Raw genomic sequence first — 27,402 nt, 5'->3', positions numbered from 1 at the left:
TGACACATAGTAAGACCTCGATTGGTGTCCACTTATTTGGGTATGTTAAGCCGACAATTCAACAGAGTATCCTTTAGGAACGCGATGATTTTGTAGTATCTACTTGGTGGTCTTTGAACCGTTTTATAAATTGCAGAAGAGAATTAGAAGAGAATGTAGAAATCTCTTACCCAACTCAATCCTGTATTTATTTCAAATGAGGAAACAGGCTTCCAACTTTCTCAAGAACATGATAATATTAGTGGAAGAATTGGGATGACACGCCAAGTTCCCAACTCTCAGTCTAGTTCCTTTCCACTGCATCATGATTCCTCTCACAATTGTATAGAGTAAGAGGAGACAATATTAAGTCAGAGCATAGAAGCCTGGTTCGTGTTTTACAACAAGGAAACTAAGGCTCCAAGGAACCTTGGCTTACTCATCTGAGGGAAATGGCTACTTCCTAGATCTATGAGGATCAAATGAGGCAATATTCACTAATAGATTAGACTTGGAAGAGAGCTGAAAGGTTTTAAGTCCAGAGAATATCTGGAAGAGGATTATCTTCAAGTGTCTCTGATTGATTGTACAACCTGGTCTGGCTTATATGGCACCTGTGCCTAGCACAGCGCTTGACACACAGCGACATTACCAATATTTGAAGTATGAGTGTAGGAATGAATGCTTGAACAGAACGATGCTTAAGTGACCAGAGACTTGTTATAGGAGGTACCTTCCAATATTGCAGAAACTATAAAATTATAAGAAAAAGACATGGTGCACATACTATAGGGACAAGAGAATTCCATGTTTGTTACTTTGATGTCTGTGCTCTGGTCTCTGGCTTCTTTTCCTGCTTGTTTCTGGCACTGGACACCTTATCTCTGAGGACTGTATAGCTAGGGGATGAAGACAGCATAATTGATGAGATCTTACCACAAATACCAAAAGCAGAGACTCTCTCTACCCACATATTTGCTTTATCTATTCTATGAAAAGACCCTTTTAATTAAAAGTATATCCTTGGTTAGGTCACAAGTGGCAGAGATCATTATTTCCAGTTTTGACAAATCCATAAATAGGACAAAAATAGTCCATTCTGGACTGAAGATGAAGTAATAGGTCAAATAGTAATATTAAGACCTTTTCTCTTGTCCAGGCAGAGGTCATGAAGGACAATAATAATTGCTGCTAATGCTTAGATGGAACTTCCTCTCTGCACGTACCAGATATGATTCTAAGTGCTTTCATGCATTCGCTCATTTCATTATTACAACCAGTGTAGATGCTATTACTATCCTCATTTTCAGAGGAGGAAACTGAGGCACAGAAGAGTTAATTAACTTGCCCACGGTCACACCGCTAGTAAATGGCAGACCTAGGATTTTTACCAAAGTGGGTGAGCTTTGGAATCTGTGCTCATGACCATTATGCTACAGTGAGGGGAATGAAAGGTATAAGATGGCCTGTGATTTAAGCCCAGGGTGAGTGGTGAGGGTTTGGGAAGCAGCAGCTGTGGAGGGCTGTTTAGGAGCCTGCCCTGCCCCAGTCCAACCCAATCCTTTCTGGAGGACTGTGGCCAGATCATACTGCAAGGGTCGTCCCTGTAATGGTGGCAGAAGGAAGGGGACTAGAGCTTCCCGGGTGACTGTGGAAACAACAACAAAGAAACAGCCAAAGAGAAAAGGCTATGAGATTTAAAAATAAAGAAAGGCAGGGCGGGGGGTGGGGGAACCTGAGTATTGGGCTGACAGCATGCAACAGCGGCAAAGAAGAAGAATACTAGAGATAAAGACAGCAATGCTGCTAACCTGCTGGAGAGGAGCGTAAGGACATGCTGATGGAATTCTATCACAGGCAGGAAAATGGGAGGTGGAGAACGGGGAAAGTGTCCTAAAAAGTGAGAGTGAATATCACCTCAACAGGCGATATTCTTTCTGCTTAAGTAGAGATGCAAGGGATTTATCCTTTGCAATTGGACTTTATTTCCCTCTCTCCTTAGCATGTCAACCTCAATGTTCTCATCTGTAAAATGGAGAAAAATAACAGTTGTCATGTTAATTAAACTAGATAAATTTCATTGAGGAGGAGACTCAGTTGGGGGAGCTTTGCAAATCTCCCTTTATACACAAATTGACGCAAGCCTTATAAAAGCAGACCTATGGGGTCGGGGCCCAGGAAGTTGTGTTTTCAAAAGTGTCACAAATGACTGTTACGCAACGCAGTCTCTGGAATCACTGAACGAGATGCAGTTTGCCAAGTACCCAGCATGCTACCTGGCCCCTAGCAAGTGCTTGGCAATGTCAGTTTCTTGCTTCCTTTCTAAGTCGCTGCAAAAACAAGTTTTGGATCCTCCAGGTTGGGGCCGTCACCAATATATATTTTCTTATTCCCTGTGACTGTTCATTTAGCTCTTTTTTTTTTTTTTTTTTTTTTTGAACTAGACTTTGTTCATTATTCTTCTGCAACTACTACTAATGGCAGTTGGGGAGAAAGAAAAAAACCTCAACATGATGATTTATCCAGAAAAGTGGAATTACTGTACCAAGAGAGAATGAGTGTCAGCATCAATGGATATTTATGGGGAAAGTGTCTATTATAGTTCTGCTCGTTAGAGATGCTGTAGTTAAGGTTCTGTGAATGTTAATGATCTGTATTAGAGGAATAATGACAGACTCATAGCAGCAGCAGTTAACAGATAACCCAAATCACGTTTTCTTACCATGTAACAGATCTCCAAGTAATCTGACATATGCTCATAGAAGGAGCATGCACGCATCAGGACACCTGTATCTTGGAGATAGTACCAGGGCTGCTTCAGCGCAGGTCGCACTACTGGCAAAAAATTTCGGGGACAAGATGCCTCCTGCTTTTGTTTGAAATCTCACATGTTTGGGTCTTAGAGGCAGCTAGGCCCAGCAGGAAGAGCATTCACTAGCTTTGAGTAGGGTGATCCTGGTTCCTGGTTTGCCTAAGACTGCTCCTATTTATGGCTATTGTCCTGACATAATTGTTAATAGCAAATCCCCTTTTCACTTTCAAAAGTGCCCCAGTTTGGATGATAAACTAGGTCACCCTAGTTTTAGGGTCAGAGAGAGGTGGATTAGATTCTTAGTTATGCCTCTTCTAGCAGTATTGATTTAACTTCCCTGGTTTTCAATATCTCTTACGGTAGAGAAGAGGCCTACTTCTTACAGTAGTTTGGGAGAATCTCAAAATAGCACATTGAGTGCCTCGTGCAGTCTCTTACTTGGTGGGGTGCTGAATGTTTTGTGGTTACAATTGTTGTTATCCCTGCCTGTTAAGGACTGAATGCTTGTGTCTCCCCCAGATTTGTATGTTAAAGCCCTAACTCCCAATGTGATGGAACCTGGAGATGGGGCCTTTGGGAGGTAATTAGGGTTAGATTAGATCCTAAGAATGGCGCCCTTATGATGGGACTAGTGGCCTTATAAGAAGCAGAAGCTCACTCTCTCCCTCTCTCACTCTCCCACACTCCCTGCCCCCTGCATGCACATACTGAGGAAGGGTCATGCAAGAATGTAGTGAGAAGTTGATGGTCGACAACCCCAGGAGAGAGTTTTCACCAGGAACACAGTCAGTCAGCACCTTAATCTTGGACTTCACAGCCTCCAACACTGTGAGACAATTAATTTCTGTTGTTTAAATCACTCTGTTTTTTAATACTGTTATTATGGCAGCTCAAGAGGATTAAGACATGGTCCCACAGCTATGGTGCACTGCTTGCAGGTCAAGCCCCATCTCAGGCTCAAGTTGAACATGAGCTTGTTGACATTGCTGCTTGGCCATGGAGGACTGAGAGACTCCAGCCCCAGCTCCGTATACCAGTTTTACTCCCACTAGTAACTAAAATCACCCTCGTGGCTGGGCCAGGCCTTACCCATCCTCATATCTCTTGAAGCACTTGGTATGGTCTTTTGTGCATATAATAGTTCGTAATAATGGTTAGGGCTAACATTTACTGAGTACTTACTATGTGCTAGGTGCTTTTATAAATGTCTTACATGTATTGCCTTCTTTGGTCCTCAAAATAACTCTATAAGGTAGATATGACAGTTGTTACCCTCATTACACAGGTGAACACACTGAAGCATAAAGAAGTTTAAATAACCCACCCAGGGACACACAGCAGGTAACGGAGGAAGAAAAATTTCAAGCCCAGTTAGTTAGGCTGCACAGCTCACACTCAGTTGAATACCCTGTTGCCTGCCCATTACTGAGCACCTACTTTATGCCAGACACCATAGCAATTACATCTCTTCTCTTATTTCAGCTGTACAATAACCCAGGGAAGTGGCTCTCCCTATCTTGTTAGCTGGTCACTAAGAACACAAAAGATAAAACAATTTGCTTGGAGTCAAAAAACTAAGAAGTATAGGGTTCTGACTTTAAATTTCATGTTTTGTTGTTTTACAACCTCCCAAAGAACAGGCTCCCAGACTGTGTTCATGAATTCAATTATAGAATAACAAAGTCTCAGATGGGAAATAACCTGAAGGATGCCCTCAAGTGACCGCCTCAATTCTCCCACCCATGTCATCAACTAGTGGGGTCCTCTGGACAGTGGTTTTCATACTATCCTCTCTTGATCTCTTCCCTTCCAGAACCTTCTGTCCTTCAGAATGAATAGTAGGGAGGACTTCCTGGTGGGCAGGTCTTGAGGCTCCAACCCAGCTTCAACCACACCTCCACTTTTATTTGTTTATATAGCAGGCTACCAGGCATACTTCATTTGAATAAAGGATCCTGGGTTTTAGAAAGAATTTGAAGAATGCACCTCCAGGGACCAGGGGCCTATGTTTTAGCAGAGGAATGGAGTGGTCATTGTTTTATCCAGACATGCTTTTATCCAACACACAACTGAGCAAGCAACACACCAGGCACCCGCATATGCAACCACTTATCCCCTTCCCAACGTGCATTTGCAAAAAACGAGTTTCAGGAATGATTTAACAGTGAGCCTTCTACAGCTCTGCTTCCCTCCATTAATGACAGCCCAGTTTGTCAACCTTGGAAGGAAGAGCCAGATATCATTCTGTGTGATAATGTGACACAACTCAAATGTGAATTCTGAATGGAGGACAGAGAAGAAGATGAAAGGGATTATCGCTGTCCTTGGCGAGAACCTGAAGACAGCAGGTGGAAAGGCCGAGGTACAAATGCTTAGAAGTTAGAGACATAAAGGTGCATGTGTGTCAATGACAGAGCCCACAGGGAGGAGACAGGGCTCTTGGTCCATGCCACCTGGCTGCTGACCTCCCACGCTTGTCACCTCAGAGAGAGCTCAGGCTCCACGTCTGTTTCTTCTGGCCCAGCTGTCCACTCACATGCACTTTGCTCTTTCATCTGCTCTGCCCCTGGTCCACGGTCATCCTCACTTGCTGTCTCGACTTTGTGCTGTAAGGCAGGGGCTGGCCGCTGTCAACTACACTGCCCGGGCTTCTGTGCCAACACACACTCCATGCAGGGTTGCTCAGCAGGAGCAGTGGTTGGAGATTGGATGGTGGCCGGAAGAGAGAAGCAGCGAATTTCTTCCCAGCTCTCTTCAGATGGTATTTCTGGCAGTGGCTCAGTCTCCCATGTGGGTTGAGCTTCCAGCAAACATCCCCTCTCTCTGTGGTCCTGGAGCCTGCTTGGCCGTCCTAGCTCCAGGGCTCTGCTAACACCACCTCCTTCCTTGGTCCTGGTAGCCCCAGGGATAGCGGCCACTTCTGCCTATGACTAACCTTGCCCCACAGCGCCCTGTCAGGCTTTCTGCTCTACCAACACATTTCTAACTTGCTCTTCACATTAAATTCCCTCTATTAAACTACCTGGCATGAGCTCTGTTTTCCTGACTCTGTCCTGATGGATACACTTAGATAATTCCATTAGGTTCTTAATGGTCTCTGCACCTGCCAAGCCACCTGTCACAGGCTACCAGAGGAACACTGAGAAACACAACTCTCACAGTGTCACTCTACTGCCTGAGAGCCTCCGTGCCTTCTTCACGGCTCCAGCTTCTCCGCACCACATTGCAGGCCCTTTGCTTGCTGAGGCCAGCTTCCCTCGCATCCTTACCTCCTGTCCCCAGGAAGGCATCCTGTGGTCCTGCCACCACAGGCCGCTCATCAGCCCCTGGGATGTATCAGCCTTTCAATTCCTCTAAACATTTGGCTTCCTCTTCCAGAATACCATTCCACCCTTTTTCCAGTGACAAACTCCCACCATCTTTTAAGATTCTAACTGTATCTCCTGGGTGAAGACCTCACTAAACTCCTTTAGGCAAAGTTTACCACCTTCCCTCTCTGCTCCCATAGCGTCTTGCTCACAGCCTCCCACAGCCTTGATTATACGAATCATAATTCCTTTTGTCTGTCTGTCTTCTTAGACCATGAATTCTCAAGCACCCTATCTTATTCATCTTTATATCCCTATGAACACTGTCTGATAGGAGGTTCTTAGTAAATGTTCACCCAACGGATGGATGGATGGATGAATTAATGAATAGAAATCGTAAGGGAACTCAAAGAAAAGAAGGAGCTCTGAAAAAGAATTGCTCTAGCAATCGGAGCTCTGGAATTACCTGTCACATGCAGGTATGTGGGCTGGAGCCCAATAGTCAGGTACCTGCATCCACGCCCATCAGAAATGTTCTTGAGGGATTCTTGCATGGAGGGTGAGGCAAAACCTGATAACCTCTTTTTAATGTTCCTGCTAACTCTAAGACTTTAGGAATTCAGGATCCTATCTCAGGACAATTTTTGTTAAGTACAGATAAAAGAAAGCCCACCTAAGATACACCAAAAGGGGCAAGTTTTTATTTCATTTATCAGAATACACAGATTCAGATTCCCTCCCCTCACTTCCGTACGACCTCCTCTTGTATGACATCTGTGTTAACTGCATCGCAATAATTATAATTTCTCTACAATGTGGTGCTTAATGAGGAAGTGAAACTGACAAATGTTCAGACTAGATTTAATCCAATTATACATCTTGATCCAGATTTCAAACTGAAGGAAAAACCAACTGCTGAATTGTGTGAATGAAAATTTATTTGCCATAAAAGATGGGAGTTGCAGGGGGTGGGGAGGAAGTAGGGAACAGTTGTCCAGAGAATTCTTGCAGTCCTTCACATTAATGGATTGACTCTTCCTGCACTTGCAGTAGAGAAATGGAATTAAATCTAAGGCAAGGACAGTCAACTAAGTACTGACTATTGAGAAACAGGGGTCTCATAGGGAAACCCACAGCGGGTGTGGAGGATGGGAAGCAGGGTGGCAAAAAGAGAATCTTTCTGAGCTTTCAGAGGTGGCTGGCTTTCAATGAGGTTTGTTCTTTGAGGTTCACAAACATCTCTTCAACATCCAAGATGAAGAAAGAAGTGTGCCAGGCAGAGTGAAGCTTCAGGAATGACTCAGACATGGACATGCCTGCTTGGAACTTGGTCTAAAGGAGAGAAGTGTTCACAGCCAACTAAGGAGGGTGCTGGGCCTCCTGAGGTGCTGGTACAAAGACCCTAGAAACAGTGAGCAGTGGAAGATGGGACCTGAGGCCTGAGTGTTGATTTGGATTAGGGTGAGGGTGAGGAGATGGAGGGCTTTGAATTTTCTTTAATCATAAAGGCAGTATATTTTAGGGGAAATTGTGTGGGTGCCTGAGTCAGAACCACCTAGGGTTCAAATTCTGGCTCTGCTGGCTACTAGCTTTGTGATTGTGGGTGAGTTATACGACCTCTCGAAGCCTCAGTTCCTTTATATGTAAATGGCAGCTACCTAGAACTGTGATTACTGAAAAAGAGATAAGCTGAATCCAGAGCCTAGGCTATCCATGGCATACAGCAGATGCTCAATAAATCCAACTATGTTTTCCATGGCTAAATTAGCTTTCGATTCTTAGCACACATGGTTAGTGGATTGGCACGATAAAACAAAGAAACCAAATTGAAAGCTGGGACATCATATGCAATCACCAGGATTTTAATCAGTTTCTCCCAGTGTGGTCCCTTTTCAGGATACCCCAGAGAGATCTAGAGCTCCAATTTCAAGCTCTCCAGAAAGAAACTAGGAAGGAACAGATTTTTTTAGGCACCTACTCTGTATCCAATGCTCGCTCAGTGAGGCGACTTGATTATGATACTTGACAAACTTCTTGATCCAAAGTGCTGAGTTCATAAGACAGCACCAGAACTTGTTGCTTGCTGTGCATTTCAGAGTAGGCTACTTAGAAGTCAAGGTGAGAATGGCCCTCTGGGGTATCTGACGCAGCAGATGAGACACTGGGAGCAAGAGGATGAGGTAAATAAATACTGACTTATAATAATGAGCATGGGGCAAACAGAATGTGAGAGTAGATGAAAAATTCCGAGGTCCACTAGGGCAGTCCCCTTCACAATATGGGAATCCCTTACAGAACCATTCATCTGTTGCTTGAATACTCTTAGTGTCGCAGAGCTCATTACTCTGAGGGGCTGTCCTTTCCTCTGAACATCAGCTCAGACAATCTGAAATTTCTTTCTTATATCGAGCCCAGATCTTCTCTCTCCTCTCATACAACTGTGCCTTTTCTCTTAATCACAAACAGCCCAGAAAATAACTGAAGGAAACCAATCCATACCATCCCTAGGTCTTCTCTTCCTCAGGGTTTCATAAAAGCAACACCTCACCCTCCTGCAGAAACGGCTTTCCACACGCACTGCCTTGTGACTCTCACAACAGTGCCAGATGTCAGCAGAGGACGGTCGTCATTTCCATTGTGCAGATGAGGAAAATGAGTCTTAGAAAGTTGAAGTGGTCAACAAAGATCACACCCCAAGTGAGGAAAGAAACTTGGCGGGGCTGGAGGTAGCAGTCTGATCATCGCTTCCAGTTTCTGAATCCATGTTTCATCAAAAGGAAACTGACGTGGAATCCAACTTTCCAATTTGACTATCTGCTTCCTTCCTATTTACTACTATGCCATACTTTTAAGCATCTCTGTTCCGAAAGCCAAAAACATTTCTGCTACAATCTGCTGATGAGTTATTATTACCCATAACTAGAAAGTCTTCTATGCCTAATACAACTATATAAAAGGGTTTTACACTGGGCAATTATAAGGTGAAGGATGAAAGATCTTTTTCAGCCACAAGATGATTAGATGGGGGACTGAGGAGAGGGGAGAAGATAAGCACTTAGTATCTCTCATGTGAAGAGGACGTGCATTGTGCTATGGCTGAGGACTGAGCCGTCGAAACAGTTGTCTGTGAAGGTCAAGTTCCACCAAGGCTAGTGTTGTGGGGTGCTCGTGGTAGGGTCTGATACAGGCACTCGAGCAGCCTGTGAGTGCACTGCTCTACTTGAGGTCCCATTGCGGGACTAGCATCATGTTCAAAGGCTAATAGAGTGCAAAAAGCACTAAATAATGAATGCAGCAATGGGATGCTGAGCAGACACCTTCCTCTCTGCTCAGGAATGGGCATTTTTGACAGTCGCAAGAAGCTAGGATATGTGCCTGAAGAACATGTCCAGCATTAGCAGCTGGCAGAAATAAACACCACCTGTATTTTCCCCTCTCCTTGAGATGGAAATTGATAGTAAATTAACCAGCTCTGAGCACTGCTGAGCGGAGGACTCAGGAGTGAGAAAGACCTCAACAATCTACCTAGACGGTGATTCCATTTCTCCTTTGCTTGTTCAAATCACGCACATTCTTCATGGCTTTGCTCAAGTTATACCTCCCTGTCTTTTCAGCCAGTTAACATGTCCTGTCAGCAAGCATCTGTGCTGTTGACTTTCTGAGACCCTGACATAAAAATGAACCCATGTATTTAAGATCACAAGAGAAATTAGCCCTGTGCCAAGCTTCCAGCTGCACTGACCGGGAAGAGAGATGGGAAATGTGTATTTATAGGAGTGAGCGAGAGTAAGCCTAATCTTGGCTCATAGTTCCTAAGAAAGGGTGGAGGGGGGCATAGCAGGACCCCGAGGACACATCTGCTGGAAGAAGGGGACACCGCAGGTCCAGATTCAAATAAGCAAAAAAGAACATCCAAATGTGTTATCAGAGAAAGAAGAAAGAAGAAAGGGATCATAAGCACAGCTGAGCAACTTGAGTTGATGGGCCAAGGAGGGTTAAACCAGGGCAAGGATGAGTGAATATGAGGAAGGTGAGTAAAGACAGGGAACCAGCTCTCCATCCTTACCTTGGCCTTGGTTAATCAAAACCAAACTGTGCTCACACAAGTTGATGCACTGATGTGGAGAGATGATTAAGAAACACAATTAATTCTGACTTCTGCTGCCCTAAAACTCTGCAATCCCCTGATAGTTCACACTTGCCACGTACTGAGGGTATCTCTGCCAATGGAAGAGTGTTGATGAGCCACTAACTGAGGCCCTAGGACAGAGGTCGAGGGATCCCATGGGCTTCGAGGCTGACAAAAATGTACACCTGCACACGTGGTACCCCCACCCTGTCCCGGGGAGAGGGTCCACCATCAAAATCTCAGAGATTGGAAACCGCCAGAAGAGTGACCCTAGAGATAGTGATGATTAAAAGTGAATCCTGTCCTCTAGGAGCTCACAGAAAAACAGGGAAAAAAACCAGAACAATAGCCCACAGCTACTGAATTATCACTGCCCTAAACACTAGGCTAATTCACATATTTTAGCTCATTTAGTCCTTACAGGAAACTATAAGGTAGGTACTACCATTAATTCCAGTTTCCAGATGAGGAAACTGAGACTTAGAGACGCTAACTGAAGTCACAAAGCCACAAAGCTAGGAAATAGTGAAGCTGGGACTCAAGTTCAAGTTGTTCTGCTGCCAAAGCCTGTGCTTTCAACCACTAGAAAACATTGTTCCCTGATAACCACAATACAATGTGTTACAAGTTCAGCAGAAGTATATTCAAAAGAGCAACTTCCCTCAGGATTCAAGGAAAGCTAAACAGAGAAATTAACATTTTAAATGGATCTTGAATGTTGAACCAAGGAAAAGTTCAGCACGAGTGTTGGAGTGGGAGGGAAGGATGGAGAGAGTGGGTGGTGAGGGAAAGGAGGGGCACCGGAGGGTCTGAGATCACCAAGGCTATTCCCAGGGAAAAGAGTCAAGGGATGAAGGTCATGGAATTGGGAGTCCAGGTGACCACAAGGGCTGTCCAATACAATGGTGACATCTCCCCAGATAATGGCCAAAAGTAGGGAAGGCAACAAAAAAGAAAACAGTGGGGTCAAAGAAGAAAGTGTATTTTATATTTCGACACTTGATTACCGTAATTCAGTAGTGATTTTATGCACAGGCTGCAGGAGACTGACTGCATGATGGATCACAGTTCATCACCTCTCCATAGCTTCATGCCCTTCTGCAATGAAACTTTGCAGCCATTCCCACCAAGGGGTAGACTTTCTCCCTCACCTCCTCAATCTGCGGCAGCCTTATGAATTGCTTTGGCTAAAGAATGTGGCGGACATGATGAACTTAGGCCTCCCAGAGGTTTCGTGTGCCTCTGGGAACCTGGCCACTGCTCTGTGACCAAGATCAGGTTAACCTGATAGAGGAGGAGACACTATGTGGGAAAATCCTTTTGCGCCATCTGAAGCCATGCTGGACCACTCCACAGCCAGCCAACCCCAAGCACAGGAGCGAGCTGAGTGAATACCGGCAGAGCCGCCTGCCTGACCCCCAGCTGATCACACACACGTGAGTCACAGAGCCCAGGGAAAAGCAGAGCCACCAGAAGAACCACGCAGCTGACCCTTAGACTTGTGAGCAATAACAAATGCTGTTGTTTTAAGTCCCTGAGTTTTGGGGTGGATTGTTTTGTATCACATAGCACACAGGTGCGTGCACACAGGTGTGCACACACACATCTCTTTAACAAGTCTCTAATGGAGTAATTCTCAAACTGACTTGTATAAGAAGTATGAAAAGAGTTTTTAGATCAAAGAAAATTGAGAAATGTTCAATTTATATGATATATAATCATACTCACAATATATTCATAGTGTATATTCATATGTAATTGTATATTCATATGTAATATACAGTACAGTCATAGTACATGTTAATGTATTAAAGGATCTGAGAGTCTTAAAGAATTAATTTCTGGATTCACCTGTGACCATCTGGTTAGTCAATGTTCCTCGAAACGTCAGTTTGAGGGCAGGTGCTATGTTTTTGTTTCTTACTGCTCACGATACAGAGAAGCCTCGGGAGCCGCCACGGGGCAAGTATGACAGTGATGAGATGGAGTGTAGGACCACTCTTTTCTCTTTTATAGCTGTTATCTATTACATCGCTATTGAAAATTTTGATTGTTATAAAAAAGTCTGCAGCTGAGTGTAGTTTGAGAGTGGAATATGTCATTGTTGTCTCTAATTTTACACTGAGACAAGGCAAGAGGTAGAGCTGATCACACTCTTAAAATCCAAAAATTATAGTGGTTTTCAGAGAAATGTCTGGCAAAGTCATTGGATCCAAATCCTTTCCCCACCCTTCTGTGTGACATAAAAATAGTTCTAGGGGTTTCTGGGAGGACAAACTATGCTGATTCTTAATTCTGTCAGATTGTGTCCCTAATACATTATAATGAACAGGTCTCACTTCAGGAAAATTAAAGAACTTTGATGACTCTGAACTCTTTTCATAGGGCCCAGGCAGGAAAGTTCGACCCAAAGGAGGAAAAAAGAATCTCCAATCCAAACTAACCTTGCCAAGCAAGCAAAATGTTTTGGCTTTGATGGATGCAATTCCTGATGTGGGAGGGGAGTGAACACAGGTGTGTGCTGTGTGTGTTTGCATTTAGAAGGCCACCTGTCAGCTTGGTGAGCCAAGCTATGAAGAAAAAAAACAACACGTACTTATGGAGATTGGAGAAGGAATAGGGCAGGAGCAGTTGAACACAAAGTGCAAGAAGGGGCCAGCTAAGGGGGCTTCTTTGAAAACAAAGACTCTTAGTTTGACATGGCGCCTTTGGCCCCAGAAGGAAAAAGAGCTTAATTGTCTAATAATAGATGAGCTTTTGGTCTAAGGGACTTCATTTGTTTCTTTATTCTTCATGAGATCATTCACTTGTTCATTTATTTTTTGCGCATTCATCTGCTCACTCATTCATTTACTATTTGAGCAGCTACTCTGGGCCAATGCTCACTGGTGATCAGGACGTGAATATGATAGGAGTCCTGTCCTCAATGGACTCACAATGCAGGAGATAGGGAGTAGAAGTGACCACTCCTGGTGAGCAAGTCAGTGCAACAAACATCATTAAGTGTCTATTAATTGCTAATGCATACTACTGAGTGATTACTGTTATCAATCTAGTTAAACTCTTAGAACTCATTGAATTTGGTTTTTGTATTGCCATTATACAGCGGAGAAGACAGAAGATTGAATAGGGCAAAGGATTCACTCAAGGTCATGTAGCCAGCAATGAAGTCAGGATTTGAACTCAGATCTCTTTCACAACATGGGTTACTATCTCAGTCCTCAATGACAACTATGTTTTAGGAACTGGCTATGTGCTAAGATTACAAAGCTGCATGAGGTATGATTTCAGCCAAGGTTTTTGAGGAACTCAAAGTCGATGGCTCACATGGATACATCAAGAGGCAATGACAGTCCATTATGATCATTACAAAGACAGGGAGGAAGGTACCCCAGAGGGATTATTACCCTGTTTGGGGTAGGGAAGGCTTTCCAGAGGGGGTATGTAATCATCTAGAATAGTGGACAATCCTCAGCTCAGTGAAAACTATCTGCTGGAGCATTGCTTGTAACACCAACACATGGTAATGTTCTCATGTGATCTAATTCACATCCTCTGTTAAGGGTTTTGCGTAAATGTCTCTAATCCTCCAAAGTTATAAGGTAGACATTATTTTCTTTTTACAGATAACGACATGGAGGATCAGATATGCAAAAGTTGTTCGGGGAAGCCCAGGAAGTGGCCAGGAGATAGCTATGCCCAGATCTGACTCTGAACATCAGGCCACTTTTTTTGTGGGAGGGGAAGGGGGTGAAGGTGTGCGTGCTGATGAGTGATTTCTCCAAGGACAGGCTAAGTCTCTTCCTTGGGCTCTCGCAGACCTGGACCCAAGGAAGAAGGATCTAGGTGGAACCTAGAACCACAGGCCACTGGGGCAGTTCCCTTCTTGTGGGAAACTTGTGGAAGTCCCACATTCCCTAGAAGCTGCTTAACATGAACTGATCGGGTTATCTCTGGTTTATTTGTCTTTCTGAGTAAGGGGAAGGTGGTGAGGGAGCAAAAATGTGATCATGGCAAGGATTTCAGAGCACAGAGGCACCCTAGGGAATGTGCACTTGTCAGAGAGGTAGTTCTACAGGGAGAAGCCTGGAGGGCAGGAATAGCCCAGAGCGGGGAGGGATGTGGGGTATTCACTGTACTCCATGGTGGGAGGTTTAGACAAGTGGGATCAACCTTGCAATACATACAGTATTTTCTCCTCAAGTTAGGTTCAATGATCCCTCTTGTTAGACGAGAACACTAAGACTCAGGGGCAAGAAAACTTATAAAAATTCCCACAGGTAGAAAGAGAAGGAGCTCAGATTCCAGCTGCATCCACCTGTCTCTACACGACAGCCTGAGCTTCTTCCTGCTTCTCTTAGGCTTTTACAAATGTTGAAAATAGCTCATGGAAAAGTTGTCGTCACCATCAGGTGGTTCTAGGACTCTGAGGGAACAGCTGCATGCTATTCGGGCAGCCTAGATATTTTCCAAGCAAAACTTCCAGTGCATTAAGTTCATGACTATTTTGGAATCAGAAAAACAGGAATTCCCTTTAAAAGAAACTACCAATGATTTTCATAAATTCCTTCTACAGGATACAGTCATTTATATTTCTTAAAAGTTCCTAGAGCAGCCATGTCATGCCTGGCTTCCACATACCAGCCCTGAGCTTGCTTCCAGTAACACAAGGGCCTCAGGAAGCCAACAGGGGTGATGGGGAGGACGTCCTGTTAAAAGAGGCATAATAGAGTCTGGGAGCACCAAGGCAGGCGGGTGCTCTGCTGATGCCACTCAGAGCAGAAGTCTGGAAAGTCTCCCTGAGAACACAAAGCATGAAGCAAAGTTGGGACGTGGGGGAAGGGCTTCCAGAGAGTAGGAAGAGGGTGACTCCTTCAGGAAAGCAGCATTCGGTGGGCCTGGACAAGGAGGCAGATTAGACACATAGGCTATGGGGGGACGTTCAGGCACCTGCCATGTATTTTAAGCTAGGGAGCTCAGAGTCTTTTTCTCCCGGAGCTATTAAGCATGGAGATGGTGTGGCCAGAATGGCTAATAAATTCACAAAAACCAAGGCAGCAAATGGAGCATGTTTCCTCACATATCTCAACCTGTTAGGGACAAGTGAGGCAATTCAGGCACAAATTGAATTGTAGGGAACAGTGTCATGGGGGCTGGACCGAATTGAAACGCAAAGAGCAGGCCAGCATCTCAGTGACAAGGGAGCTTGATGAGATGCAGAGGCCTTAGGGAGAAAAATTGCTTTTTCCCTGAGCAGCGCCACACTGACTAGGGTCCCCAGACTAGGGTTTTTGAAAAGGGACATGCATTTGGGTCACACTTTTTCATTAAAACTAACAGGCACGGGCTTTCAGAAGTGCTATTTAGGTGGAGGATGGTGGTTTTAAGATACTGGCAGAGTGGGTTAGAGAAATGGACATAGATCAGAAAGAAGTTTCACTAGGGAAGAGGGAGGAGGGGGTAGGGAAGGGTGAGAATGGACCCGAAAGACTCCCAGCTCGGAGAATACAGACTCTCAAGTTTGGAAGGGACGTGAAGAGCTCCCCTGTCCAGCTCCCTACTCATTGTCTAAAGCGCTCTGGTTGTCTTTCTGGCAAGTGCCGTGCAAGGCTTTGCTCGCACAGCTCCAGTGGTGGTGAGTGCATTCTCTGAGGTGCCAGCTGTTCCACCCTTGAACATCTCTGATTGTCAGGAAGGTCACTCTCACTTTGAGCTGGAACTGGCTTTCTTATAGTGCCACCCACTGGTCTCAGTTCCAGGATTTGGCTAACACAGAACAATATAATCCCTCTTCCAGACAGCATCCTTTGGAGTCCCATCTCACTTTTATGGATTCTTTTCTCCAGGCCAAACATTTCTGGGTCTTTTAGCTGCTTCTCATGGGACGGGGTTTCAAATGCCTTTATTAATCTTGTCTTGCAACATGCGGGCATGTCTTTATGCTTCCCAGAGTGTGGGGTCCAGAACTGATAACAATGTCCCAGGCAGAATCATTTTAGCCTCACAAAAGCTCTATCAGGGACAGAGCTGGGATTCTCGAAGGCCTAGATGATGTCAAAGCCTATTCTCTTTCCACACATTGTTGAGATGAATGAGATCAACGGTGGCTAAGGACCCTTTTACATCAGCTATAGCAAAGTCATATATATGCACCCTCTGCTCAAGAGCCTTCACTGGCTCCCCAGTGCTGCCTGAATTATGTGTAGAGGTTGCTTTCTGAGTGATAGTTGGAGTTCTTAAATATGAGTTCTGGGCCTGGCAGTGGGTTGGGGCAATAGCACAAAACTGAGGATTTTCCATCCTGTCTCAGATTCTCAGGAGTCCCACTAGCCCCTGGGGTCAAGATGCATTGGACCTTGCTGCCCTGAGTACAGTATGCTTCCTGGGTTCTCTGCAAGCACACTGCATATGGTCTTTTCCATAATGCTCTTCCCAATGGCTGAACTTACACACACCAATGGCCTGGGCCAGCCCTTCTCCTATCATCCCCTTGAAACTTCTTGACCAATTTCAAATTGGATGGGGAAGCTCTTTTCCTAGAAAAAGACACCGTACTCTACTTGACAAGGTATAATAAAGCCTTGGCTGGAGGTCTTTGCCATGGAATACCTGAGACCTCGAGTCCCTTGGACAGAGTGATTGCACAATTCAACTCACTCCCACGCATGGGAGCAGCTCTTGATCCAGATTGGCACACCCTCCTCAGCCCTACCATTTCTGCCTTATGTCCTTGCCCTCGGGCCCACTGAGGGATCCCCAGCATGCAGTCCCCAGCAGAGCCATACACATCGTGACATTCATTCCAGGAGAGGAGCTCCCTTCCACAGGTTGCAGACACAATCTCAGCGTGAATACAGGTCACAGAAACCTGGCAGCAGAGGAGAGATGTACTTACACTTACAGGTTGACTTTTTGGCACATCATAAACACCTTCCTTCTTTTGGCTGGTAGGAACCTATGGAAAAATCAGATTCAGCACCGTCAAAACACTCTGGTGTGCCACTTTTAAAGAACAGACCAACCAGACTTCAACTCCAAGCTGGCTAAGTGTATGTGAGAATGGACCCTGAGACACATCCACAGGGACATACCTGCTCTAACTCTGAAAGCATCTGGCCAGGCTTCTTCCCTTAGGACAATTGGATGAGGAGAGGGGTTGGGCATCACTTAACAAATGTTTACAGGGGCTCTCTGTCATTGAGCTCCTCCCAGAGTCACAAAATGGAAAGCTGCAGAGACTTCGGGGATTGTGTGGTGAAAAAAATAATCCTCATTTCACTAAAGAAAAGATGAGGCCCAGGGAGGTGCCATGCTTTGCCCAAAGTGATTAAAAACAGTTTGTAGCTGAGCTTAAACTGCTCAATGCTAAGTCTGAGATTCAGGCTATTTAAAATATAGCAAATGTCAAGATCCTAGTACAAAGCATGGCTTCTGTTGGGATCATGCATAAGCCATCTGATAATTACCAAAGGCTTTCATTCAGGAATCGGGCCCACAGTGGCATGGAAAGCATGGGGCTAGGCTCTGGGTCTTGGTTGCTTTTATTTGCACTTTCCTCCTTCCCTTACTCATCCACATGGTCTTCCTGGGCCACGTGTGTGCTAACTGTAACACCCTGAGCAGGTCACTCAGCTCCTCCAGGCTTGACTAGTATCAGCTCTGCCTCTTACTTGGGTTACAGTGAGAATCGAATGAGAAAATGGATATTAGATAAACAAAAACTATTAGGTACAATACTGTAATGTGCTCGAATAATAACTTTTTAGTCACTGATACATTATGTAAATATGTATATGAACACATTTTATGATACTAACCATAGTAGCTACATTGAGTACTTTTCTAATGAGTCAACCAAAGGCTTTGCACTGAAATATTCTAGATTGGACGCACTCCTTAGCTGTTCCTTCCCCAGCACTGTCACGGCTTAGCTCACACCTCCACTGCAGGGACCAGCCAGCAGTGGTTTTATAACAGTCTGATGACATGTCTTTCTCTCCATCAGATTGGGAGCTCCTTAAGAGCAGGCACAGTGCCTAACACTCTGTAGGCACTGAGTAAATGTCTGCTGGGTAAATGTACCGTAGAGGAACGTTGGGAATAATAAAGAAAAAGAAAAGGTACATGTTAGGTTTGGAGCAACTAACCATACCATTCTTCTAGGAAAAGTAAGAATTTGAGTATATCCTTTGGGTTCCTTTGTCATTTTCACTCTTGCTTAACTTAACATGCTTATAATAATACTAAGAAGTTGTTCCTGGCTCTCCCCTTTACATAGTAGAAAGTGAGACTCAGAGATGTTAGAGACTTTGCCCAGAGCTTCAAAGCTGGTAAGTGATCAGGTTCAAACTTAGCTCTTTCTGGCTACGGACCAAGACATTTATCATTAACAGCATAAGCTAACCTAGACCGGGTACTTTCTATGTGCCAGGCTTTGTTCTAAACATTTGTGTTTTACATACATTCTCATGCAATCCCCAGGACAGGCCTAACAGGTAAGAACTACAATTGTCCTCATGTTGCAGAGGAGGAAAATGAAGCTTGGAGAGGGTCTTGGAGTGAGTGGGAAAGTCACAAATTTGAGCCCTGGATAGTTTGCCATTTGTCATTTGACTGCTACACTATACAGAGAGCTGTTTCAGGTGTGCCCTTTTGCCATCACATCCTATATTCCCAGAAGCTCAGGCACACTCTTGCAGAAAACAGCACCGTGAGTTGCTCTTGCAAGCCTCAGTGTGCAGGTAGCCAGTGAAGAATGTCATTTCTTTGCTCCTGATAACCAAGCTCCATCTAAAAGGAATCTGAGAATGCCGACAGAGTCCTTCGTAATGAGGGCCAATAAATTACCAGCGCTCACTTTTGTTTTTACTAGCTCACCCTTTACTGAGCAAAATGAAGAGAGCATTCTGTTCCCCGTAATTCACTGCTCACTACGGGCACTTAGCACAGTTGAACCGCAGCTGCCTCAATTATCCCCGCAAACGCAGGAGGAGTGCTGGAATGGATAAACCTAAACTGTGCGTAATTGAAAACGCTTTTCTGCCGGGCTCTCCCATGGGTGAGATATCAACCTGCCTGTTTGTCCGTTAAGATTTATCTCAGCTGGGACATCTTCTTGGATGCCTTGCCCGACTCTTTAAGTCTGGTTTGGAGCCTTCCTCTGTGTTCTAGTAACCTTCGATGCATCCTTTCATTAAAAAATATAAGTTACTAAGTACCTGTTATGTACCTTGCGCCGTGCTTTTTCTGGGACAGTGATGGTGAACAAGCTGGATATGGCCCCTGATTTAACAGAGCTCCTTGTTTTACTGGGGGAGATGGAAAAATCGGTCTTCTTAAACAGAATTGAAATGTGCTTTGTCTTATCGTGGGAGTGACTGTACCACATTCAAGTCTGGAGTCCCACAGCTCTGTAAGTTTGCTGAGGGCATGGTGGGTATTTTAGTATCATTGTGCACCCATCTGTAAATATTGGTGAAACAAAAGAATGTCTAGTCATCAAACATTCACTGCATGAGTGCAAAGGTCTGTGGTCCTGACGCTCATCTCTGCCTAGCTGGTTCACTCCATCTAAACAGACCATTTCAGTAACACAATGTTGGAAAGAGAGAAAAGTTTCCAAAAGGAACCAGAAGACTGGTTCCTAATCTTGGCTCTGCTACAGGCTGTGACTGAGAGACGTCACTTTACTCTCTGAACCTCAGTTTCCTCATCTGGAAGTCCTGAGCATCTAGGGGGTGGTCTATAAACTCCTGAGGGTGGGGGCCACGCCACTGTCACTATTACATTCCCATGTCTGGGGCACATGTGAGGTGCTCTATAAATATTTAATAATTACTTTTTGAATGAGCACGCTACTAGATGTTAAATTACTCTAAAAGCTATACATTCAGTACTGTACATACAGAAGAAACTTCTATTTCAGCACCATGCTAATTAACAGTGTGGAGAGGCAGTTCAAGGGTGTGTTGGGTGACATAGTTCTGGTGACTTATCATTTTAAACTAATGATACTTGACACGTGTTGAGTGCTTAACGATAATCTTTGAATGAAGTTGGAAAATGCCCACTTAGAAAGCCAAAATCTTGTTTCTGTAAGAAGCTTGTTAAGGTATTAAAGAACACTAGATTTAGGATCAGAGGGTCTGACCTCTGACTCAGCACTTCAATTTAGGGAACTTGATTTTCTTATGTTTAAAACGACAGACATCGTAGCTGTTCTTCCTATCTCACCGCATTACTGGAAGGGTCACAATTAAGTGATGTATAAAAACACTTTATACTGTAGACTCTGTGTTGTTTTAAAAAGACAGCCGATCGCTTTTTCTAAGGCATGCAAAGCGAAAGCTAATTATTATTATTAATGCAGTTGGGAAAGTGAGACTACTGATTCCCGAAAAGAGGTTCAATTTACTCAAGAGGCTCTGCCTCCCTTATGCTGGAGTTAGAAATAGGAAAGTGAAGTGAGCTTGAAGATTTCTTAGGCTCTCTAACAAGATGGGGTAGGCAAGTTATATTCTGCTTCAGTTAAAACGTCAGCATAAGACGTCTTAAACAGCATCTGAAATTGATGACACGAGGAAGTAAAGGAAACTCACTTTTATACAGAACCTACTATGGACCACCTGCTCTCCTACACGCTTCACATTTTCACAGCACGTCTAGGAGCAGAGAATAGATTATCCCCATTTTATCGCCCAGGACATTGAGATACAAAAATTATGTACTTCACCAGATCTATTTGCCTCATTCCAAAAAACAAGGCAGCGGATAAAAGCTGATACCACCCGGGTCAAGCCAAAGTCTGACAAACATTGCAAACCACTCAGGAGAAATAGCTATGGAACACAGGTAGGCCCTTAAAAAGAAAAAAAAAAAAAGAATGAGGCTCCTAATAGCAGCTCCTTAAAAGCCCAGCCTTATCTTTAGGCCCAAGGGCTTATCTCTTATTAAGTAAATTGAGCCCCAGCAGACTGGCAATGCAGGGGAAGAAAATGACCAGAGAGGCCTTTCCAATGGAAGCCAATAAAATATTCATTCCCTTAAATGGCAGCTTCCTGTTAATGATGGACAGACGGGAAGATCCTGAGGTCAGACCTGTTAAAACGAGTGTGATTTTTAGATAGCGACTTGAAACGGGCACAGAATCTAATTGGGAAACTCAGAATCAGGGAACTCTGAGCCGAGAAGAGCCTCAGGATTTATTTATTTATTTACAGAGGTAGGGTCCTACTTCTTGCCAGCTCTGTGACCCTGGGCAAGATAACCTTATCTCTGTGAGCCTCACTCTCCTTATCTGTAAGGTGGGAATAATGATTCAAGCCGATGGGGCTGCTGTGAGAGATAGTAAGATATTGGATGCAAACCCCATTCACAGAGCCAGCCCACAACCAGCGCATGCGCACACATGCATGCACGCACACGCCCCCATTTCGGAGTCTTGTTGCCCGCAAAGCAAGCCAACATGCTTCTCTCAAGAATCAGTCCTGTGCTAAGGCACTAGCTGCAAAGAGCTGAAAAGAGGCTGAAAGATTCTTGAGTCTTACTTGTTCATTTTACAAATGAGGCCCAGAGAGAAAACGGAAGTTGGTTAAGTTGAGGTAATGGCTGAGCTGGTCTTGGGTTATGATCCTGAATCCACATGGCCAGACTCTACGTTCTGAGACTCCGGATGATGCCTCTTTACATTCTACACATGAGCTTGTTTCATTCTCACGACATGTACGTTAGGAAGAAATTATTCCCCTGTTTTATAACTGGGGAAACTGAATCTCAGAGAGGGTGAGTGCCTTGCCCACTACCACACAGCTTGGTGAGGGAGCCAGAACTACAACCCAGCTCTCTCCACCAGCCTAAACCAGTTCTTTCTAGTGCACTAGGATGCCTCCCTTCCCCCTCTCCTCCTCCCCCACCGCAGTCCCACGGGGCTCAAAGGGAGCTCTGCCAACTTTAGCTAACTCTGGATTCAGAAACCTGTAATATTGCAAAGCTTCCTTTTATTTAAAAGGTGCTTTCTCTTCCTAGGATGACTGGTTAATGGTTCCTTTGGCCTCATATTCAGACACAGCAAGGTTGTACATACTTTAAAATCTGACACTGGGGACAAAAGCAACTTTTCTTTTTAAAGATACTTTGTAAGCGATGACTTTAAACAAAGCCTCAAAGCACAACCTCACATTTGAATAGAATCCAGATGGATCCAGTAGAGAGAAATATTTAGATTATTATTCCACGAGGCTGGTTTAAACCAAGTTATTGATAGAATTAACATTATATTTTGGTCATTTAGCATTCAATGCATTTGATAGAAATTGAAAGTATGTTTTACTTTTATTACACAAGTAATACATGCCCAACGCAGTATAACAGACCACACAACTAAAACAAATTAAGAAAATTAAAATCATGTAAATTCAATACATTAAAGTTTTTCCTTCTCCCATAATGCTTACATTTCAGATTAGGACTAGACTTCTAATGAGAGAAAAACTGCAGGTCGCCATATTTATTTGATGGGCTACAATGCTGCGATTACTCAATGCTTAATGAGAAACCATGGTAGAAGCTGCTGGAGCCTGTGTTTGAATTTTGGCTCCAAATAGTTGTACAACCCTGAAGAAGTCACTCAACTTCCCTGAGTCTCAGTTTTCCCTTGTAAAAATGGTATCAAAATACTTACTGTGTAGCACATTTGTGAGAATTACCTGAGTTAAAAAGGATGTTCAGTATTCTTCATATAGACTTATAAGAAAATTAATTTATTTTTCCCTTAGGAGGGACAAAACCTTTAGCTGTACTTTCTTTTATTGTTAATATTCCCAAAGTTGTTTTCACATAGCATTTTTGAATCTGTACTTTATTTTTAGTAGTGGAGTTGGCTTTTTAAAAAAATGTGATGAGCACATTCTTTTGAGGAATGAAGGACCCTATTGTATGCTAGACAATAACTTTCCAATGTATTACTTTAGTAAAATGGAATGTTTGATTTTTGCTTCTACTTAGAAAGAGTTAAGATCCATTCAAAAGGAAAATACGGTATCCAACTGTCCATTAAACATTTCAACAACAAGGTATGGAAACTACTGGTAAATTACAGGAGAACCAGAAGCCAGTTCACTGGAAGGTATTTTAACAAGCCAGGGATGACCAAAGCCCCCTTGGTTCTTCAGACCCATCAGTGCCTTTATGCATTTTACTGGTAGTGGTGCAACGGGAAGAGAGGCAAGCAATTTTATACCTGATAAATGTTTTCTTCCGTTTCGGGATCACGGATTGGCTCGTGTCCAGCCTCAAACACAATGTACTATTGCAGGAGCGGCCAGAAAGGAAAGGTCAGAGGTGAAAAAGAAAGAGGAAAAAAAAGCATTTGGAATTTAAGATACAAATCACAGTGAGCATTTAAGAAACAGGCACAAGAGAAAATGCCTTAAAGACACAACTGGGTTACTGAAATAAAAATGTGCCTTGCACATTCCTGCCTTTTCTAAGGAAAACTGCAAAGGTCTGCTGGTCAGTCCTTTAGCAGTGATCGCATCAGGCCCCTGCAGATCCTTCTGGAGATATAAATTCTTCATTCAATGGTTTTCTGTCTCAGTAATGTCTGAATCTGCTGGTATTACTGAGTGAGAGTGCTATCTCGTGCGAGTGCCTGGGATCCCAAACTTTGTGCACTGTGGGTTATAGCTGACTTTCTCCCTCTGCTCCCTAAAGCTCAAGATCCTAAACTAACTCTGAAGCACTCAGAAGCCCCCAAATTCTTCATCCCATAACTACCACCTTATTTTACATTCTCACTTTTACATACTGAAAATCAATTTTTCCATGTGCATGTGTTAGACTAGAAAGGTCTGGGACATTTCAAAAGGACACTTTTCTCTGCAAGCCAGTTAGCCAGGGGCTGAAGCTCATATTATTAAATATAAACAAATCTTGACCCCTTAGCGTTCCAAAGCAAGGACATGTCTTAAATGCATCTTTGACTTTTGTTTGCCATGTATGGTAGATATTTCTTCTACTTCAAGTTATTTATATTATTTTACTTTCAACATAGCAGTACCAGCTTTCTATGTGAAAATATGCATTAATATAAAATGCATATGTGATACACACATATATATTAATAATACTTATGCATCCTGGTTAGACATATAAATTTGAGGTTTTCTTTTGTGTTCAAGAAGTCAGTTTTTTGGGGCTTCCTTCTCTCCTTTTTACTGCATCTCTGTTTGAACAGAGCACATACTTGAACCCAAGAGAGGTCATCTCTTTACCCACCCCTGGGCTGCAGACTTTGAAGAGAGTCCAGGGAAAGCTACAGGCAAAGATGTCTCTGGGATCACTCTTGCCTTTCCCACAGCAGCCTCTGGCATGATCCAGGTAATCTGAGGGTCAGGCTGGCCCACTGGGGGTCAGAGAGACTTCTCATAGCCTTTCTCAAGCTTACAAACCATCCTTTGGGTTTGTGCTCAAATGTTACCAAAATGTCAGTCCCTACCTCTGGCTCTTAACTCGTAGATGCCAACCTCATTATTCATACTCTCTCTAATGAACTCGGAATATTCAAGAGACTCTTGAAAACATTCAGCTCTCGGATCAAACTTTTACAGATCGTGGAGGGGCTGAGGCAGGGGCAGGAAGGGAGACGTGCATCTGTGAATCCTGTGATGCCGACGCCGGCCAAACTTCTGTGAGTCTTTATGGAAATTCGCTGCTGGAGAGGCTGGCCCCCTCGCCCTCAGAAATAATCCTGGTCCCTCCCTGGGTTCTGCAGTTCGTGGATTTCCCGGTTTCTGACAAAATGGCTGTGCCACAGGCCTCGCCACGCCTGGACCTACAACCCCGACTAGTTTCGGAAATTACCTGGTACACAGGATCTTCAACATCCTCTTCCAAAATTGTCTATCGCAGAGTGAGGGGAGGGAGGGTGAAAAGCAGAGGACATAAAGGAAGAGATGTGAGACTGCATTCAGAAATTACAGGACAGTCAAGAAACCAGCCCTGCGCGGAAGAGGCTGGTGAGTCATTAAGGTAGAAAACACAGAAAAGCCAAAACCCTTGTAGCCGCCCCTCCCCCAACCCCCACTGTTAGCAACAGCAAAAGCAACTGTGTACATCTTTAGTCCTCCTCCCCTGAAACCTTCCTCTGAATTAAAGATTTCACTTTCTTTAGCATGTCAAGAGTTTCAGAGAATAAGAGATCATTTCCAATGGCTTGCTTTGGGTGCCTGTAATTTACACAGGAACCTTTCATCTTTGTTTATTTCTACTTGGCGGCAGAAAGAGAAGCCCTGACCATCAGTTTTCACATCTGCTTACTTGAAGCCCCCAATCTTCTCCAGTATGAGGATAAATTCATAGGTATACCTGGTACACAGCTTGTTCACACTGCTTATCCTTTTGTGCCTTTTTTTCTAATTCTTCTCTTTGCTTCAATTCATAAATGAGTTGAAAGAGATCTCTCAAGTCCAGAATAACAGGTTCAGCCTGGAGTGAAAGGTGATAAAACACATTAATAAGGGAACGGTGCTGAGCAAGAACCGATTTTTGTTTTTGCGGCTACAACCCGCAGCCCTTCCTTTTTCTATTAAACTGAAAGCATTCCATTCTTAATTAATTCCACCTTGTTTATATTGGTTTAGCAAATTGCATCTGGGCTAAAGTTCATTTCTTCAACTAATTATATTTGCAAATTCATAATAATCATAAGCATAAAAGGCATTGCTTTTATTTATTAGTGATTTCGAATACAATAAAATTAGGGCAGGCCTTATGCAAAACAGCTATTTGTTTCCTCTTATTTTCTTTTTAAATGAGGCTATGAGCACAAGGAAACTTATTTGTATACTGTGCCTCCATCCAGCTTAATCAGAAAGGAAAATAATTAGTCATTAGGAAGTACCCATTAGAAAAAGAAAAAAAAACTGGATGGGTAGTGTGAGCGTGTTTCCCTGCTCCGAGGCTGTTTTTCTTTTCTAGATGGGAACCTGAGCCACAGCTTGGTCATATGTCAGAAGGGGGCTTCGAAGACCAACAGAGCCACTGTGCTGTCCCCCACTGTTACAAGCAGAGGTGCCCTCCCTTGGACAGGGATACTTACTGCCTGGGCTGTCTTGATGGCCACAAATCTGTGATTCCCTTCCTTCCCACAAACGTATCCAAAGGCCCGGTGATCTGTGATGTCCTTTGCAATGTAGGAGATTTCGTGAACAGCATGATGGTGCTGAAGGGCCTATCAGAGACAAAAGGAAGAGCATATTTCAGGGGACTTTCCCTTCAAGCTGTTGATCAATAAGAGACGTGTTTCAGCTACGTGTGAACAGGCCCGAAGGGCTTTGGAAAAGCTGCTTGGTCCAGATGGAAGGAAAAAAAGCTGCGCTTGCCCCTGAGAAATGGAGGCTTCCCTCCATGGTCTTAATGCCGTGACCACAGAGAAACACGGGACTGTTCATACGCTGAATGAGCATCTGTGGTGGTAGCTGCATTCAGCCTGCGGGAGCTAGTCAGTTTAATTCAGTGGTAGGCTTCTGTTCCATTTTTTTTTTTCCCACGACAGGACGTAGTCCAACTTTTGGATTGATATTTAATACATTTACATACCAGGGCTTCTGTGTGCTGTGGTGAAGGGTGTACACTGCACAATTCCAGGGGGTATCATTAAGATTCACAGAACAATAGAGTTACATGGTGACAACACTTTTCCAGCACATGGTAATAGAGTGTGTCAGGGAACAAATGCCTTTCTCTCTTTTGCCTGAAGTCACCATTTGGGGGTAGAGGTGGGGCCTCACCTATCTCTGAGGCTTTTCATGGGTTGGTCCCTCTGTCTTCAAAGTCAACTCTTTTATCCACTTGGCCAAATCCTATTTCTCTTTCAATGGCCATTTGAAATAGCACCACCTCTGTGAAACTTCCCCTGAACAAGCCTTTCCTTCCCTCTCCCTGCAGAAATAATTCCTCCCACTTTCATGTTTTCACAGAACATTAGTCTCCAGTGATACTGAAACTCCTGATGGATTCCTCGCATAGCGCTCCCTGGGCTTCCCCATTTTGTGGGCCTTCCCTCTCCGATAGATTTGTATGACATCTTGTCTGTCTTTTCCACCAGCCTCTGTCTTCCTCATCTCTGTCATCCTAGCACCTTGCACTATGCCTGGCCCACAATCGTTGAACTATAG

General features: G+C 43.9%; 1 protein-coding gene across 4 annotated transcripts in view; it reads right to left on the bottom strand.

The window, feature by feature from the left end:
* DAB1 (Dab, reelin signal transducer, homolog 1 (Drosophila)) overlaps positions 1-27,402 on the bottom strand; it is a 393,749-nt gene that overhangs the window by 38,757 nt on the left and 327,590 nt on the right. For 2 of the 4 annotated variants that reach the window (XM_012639390.1, XM_012639389.1), the window contains 3 exons: positions 26,325-26,456; positions 25,592-25,711; positions 17,124-17,183 (listed from right to left, as the gene is read on the bottom strand). In XM_012639390.1, the coding sequence (XP_012494844.1) occupies positions 17,124-17,183; positions 25,592-25,711; positions 26,325-26,456 (312 nt within the window). Of the gene's footprint in view, positions 1-17,123; positions 17,184-23,465; positions 23,532-25,087; positions 25,127-25,591; positions 25,712-26,324; positions 26,457-27,402 lie in introns of all 4 variants that reach the window. The other 2 variants (XM_012639388.1, XM_012639391.1) reach the window with 2 other exon arrangements.

This window comes from Propithecus coquereli, unplaced genomic scaffold (genome assembly GCF_000956105.1).
Source record: "Propithecus coquereli isolate 6110/MARCELLA unplaced genomic scaffold, Pcoq_1.0 Scaffold14, whole genome shotgun sequence".
NCBI lineage: Eukaryota > Metazoa > Chordata > Mammalia > Primates > Indriidae > Propithecus > Propithecus coquereli.
This window is presented reverse-complemented; position numbering and strand designations above follow the sequence as displayed.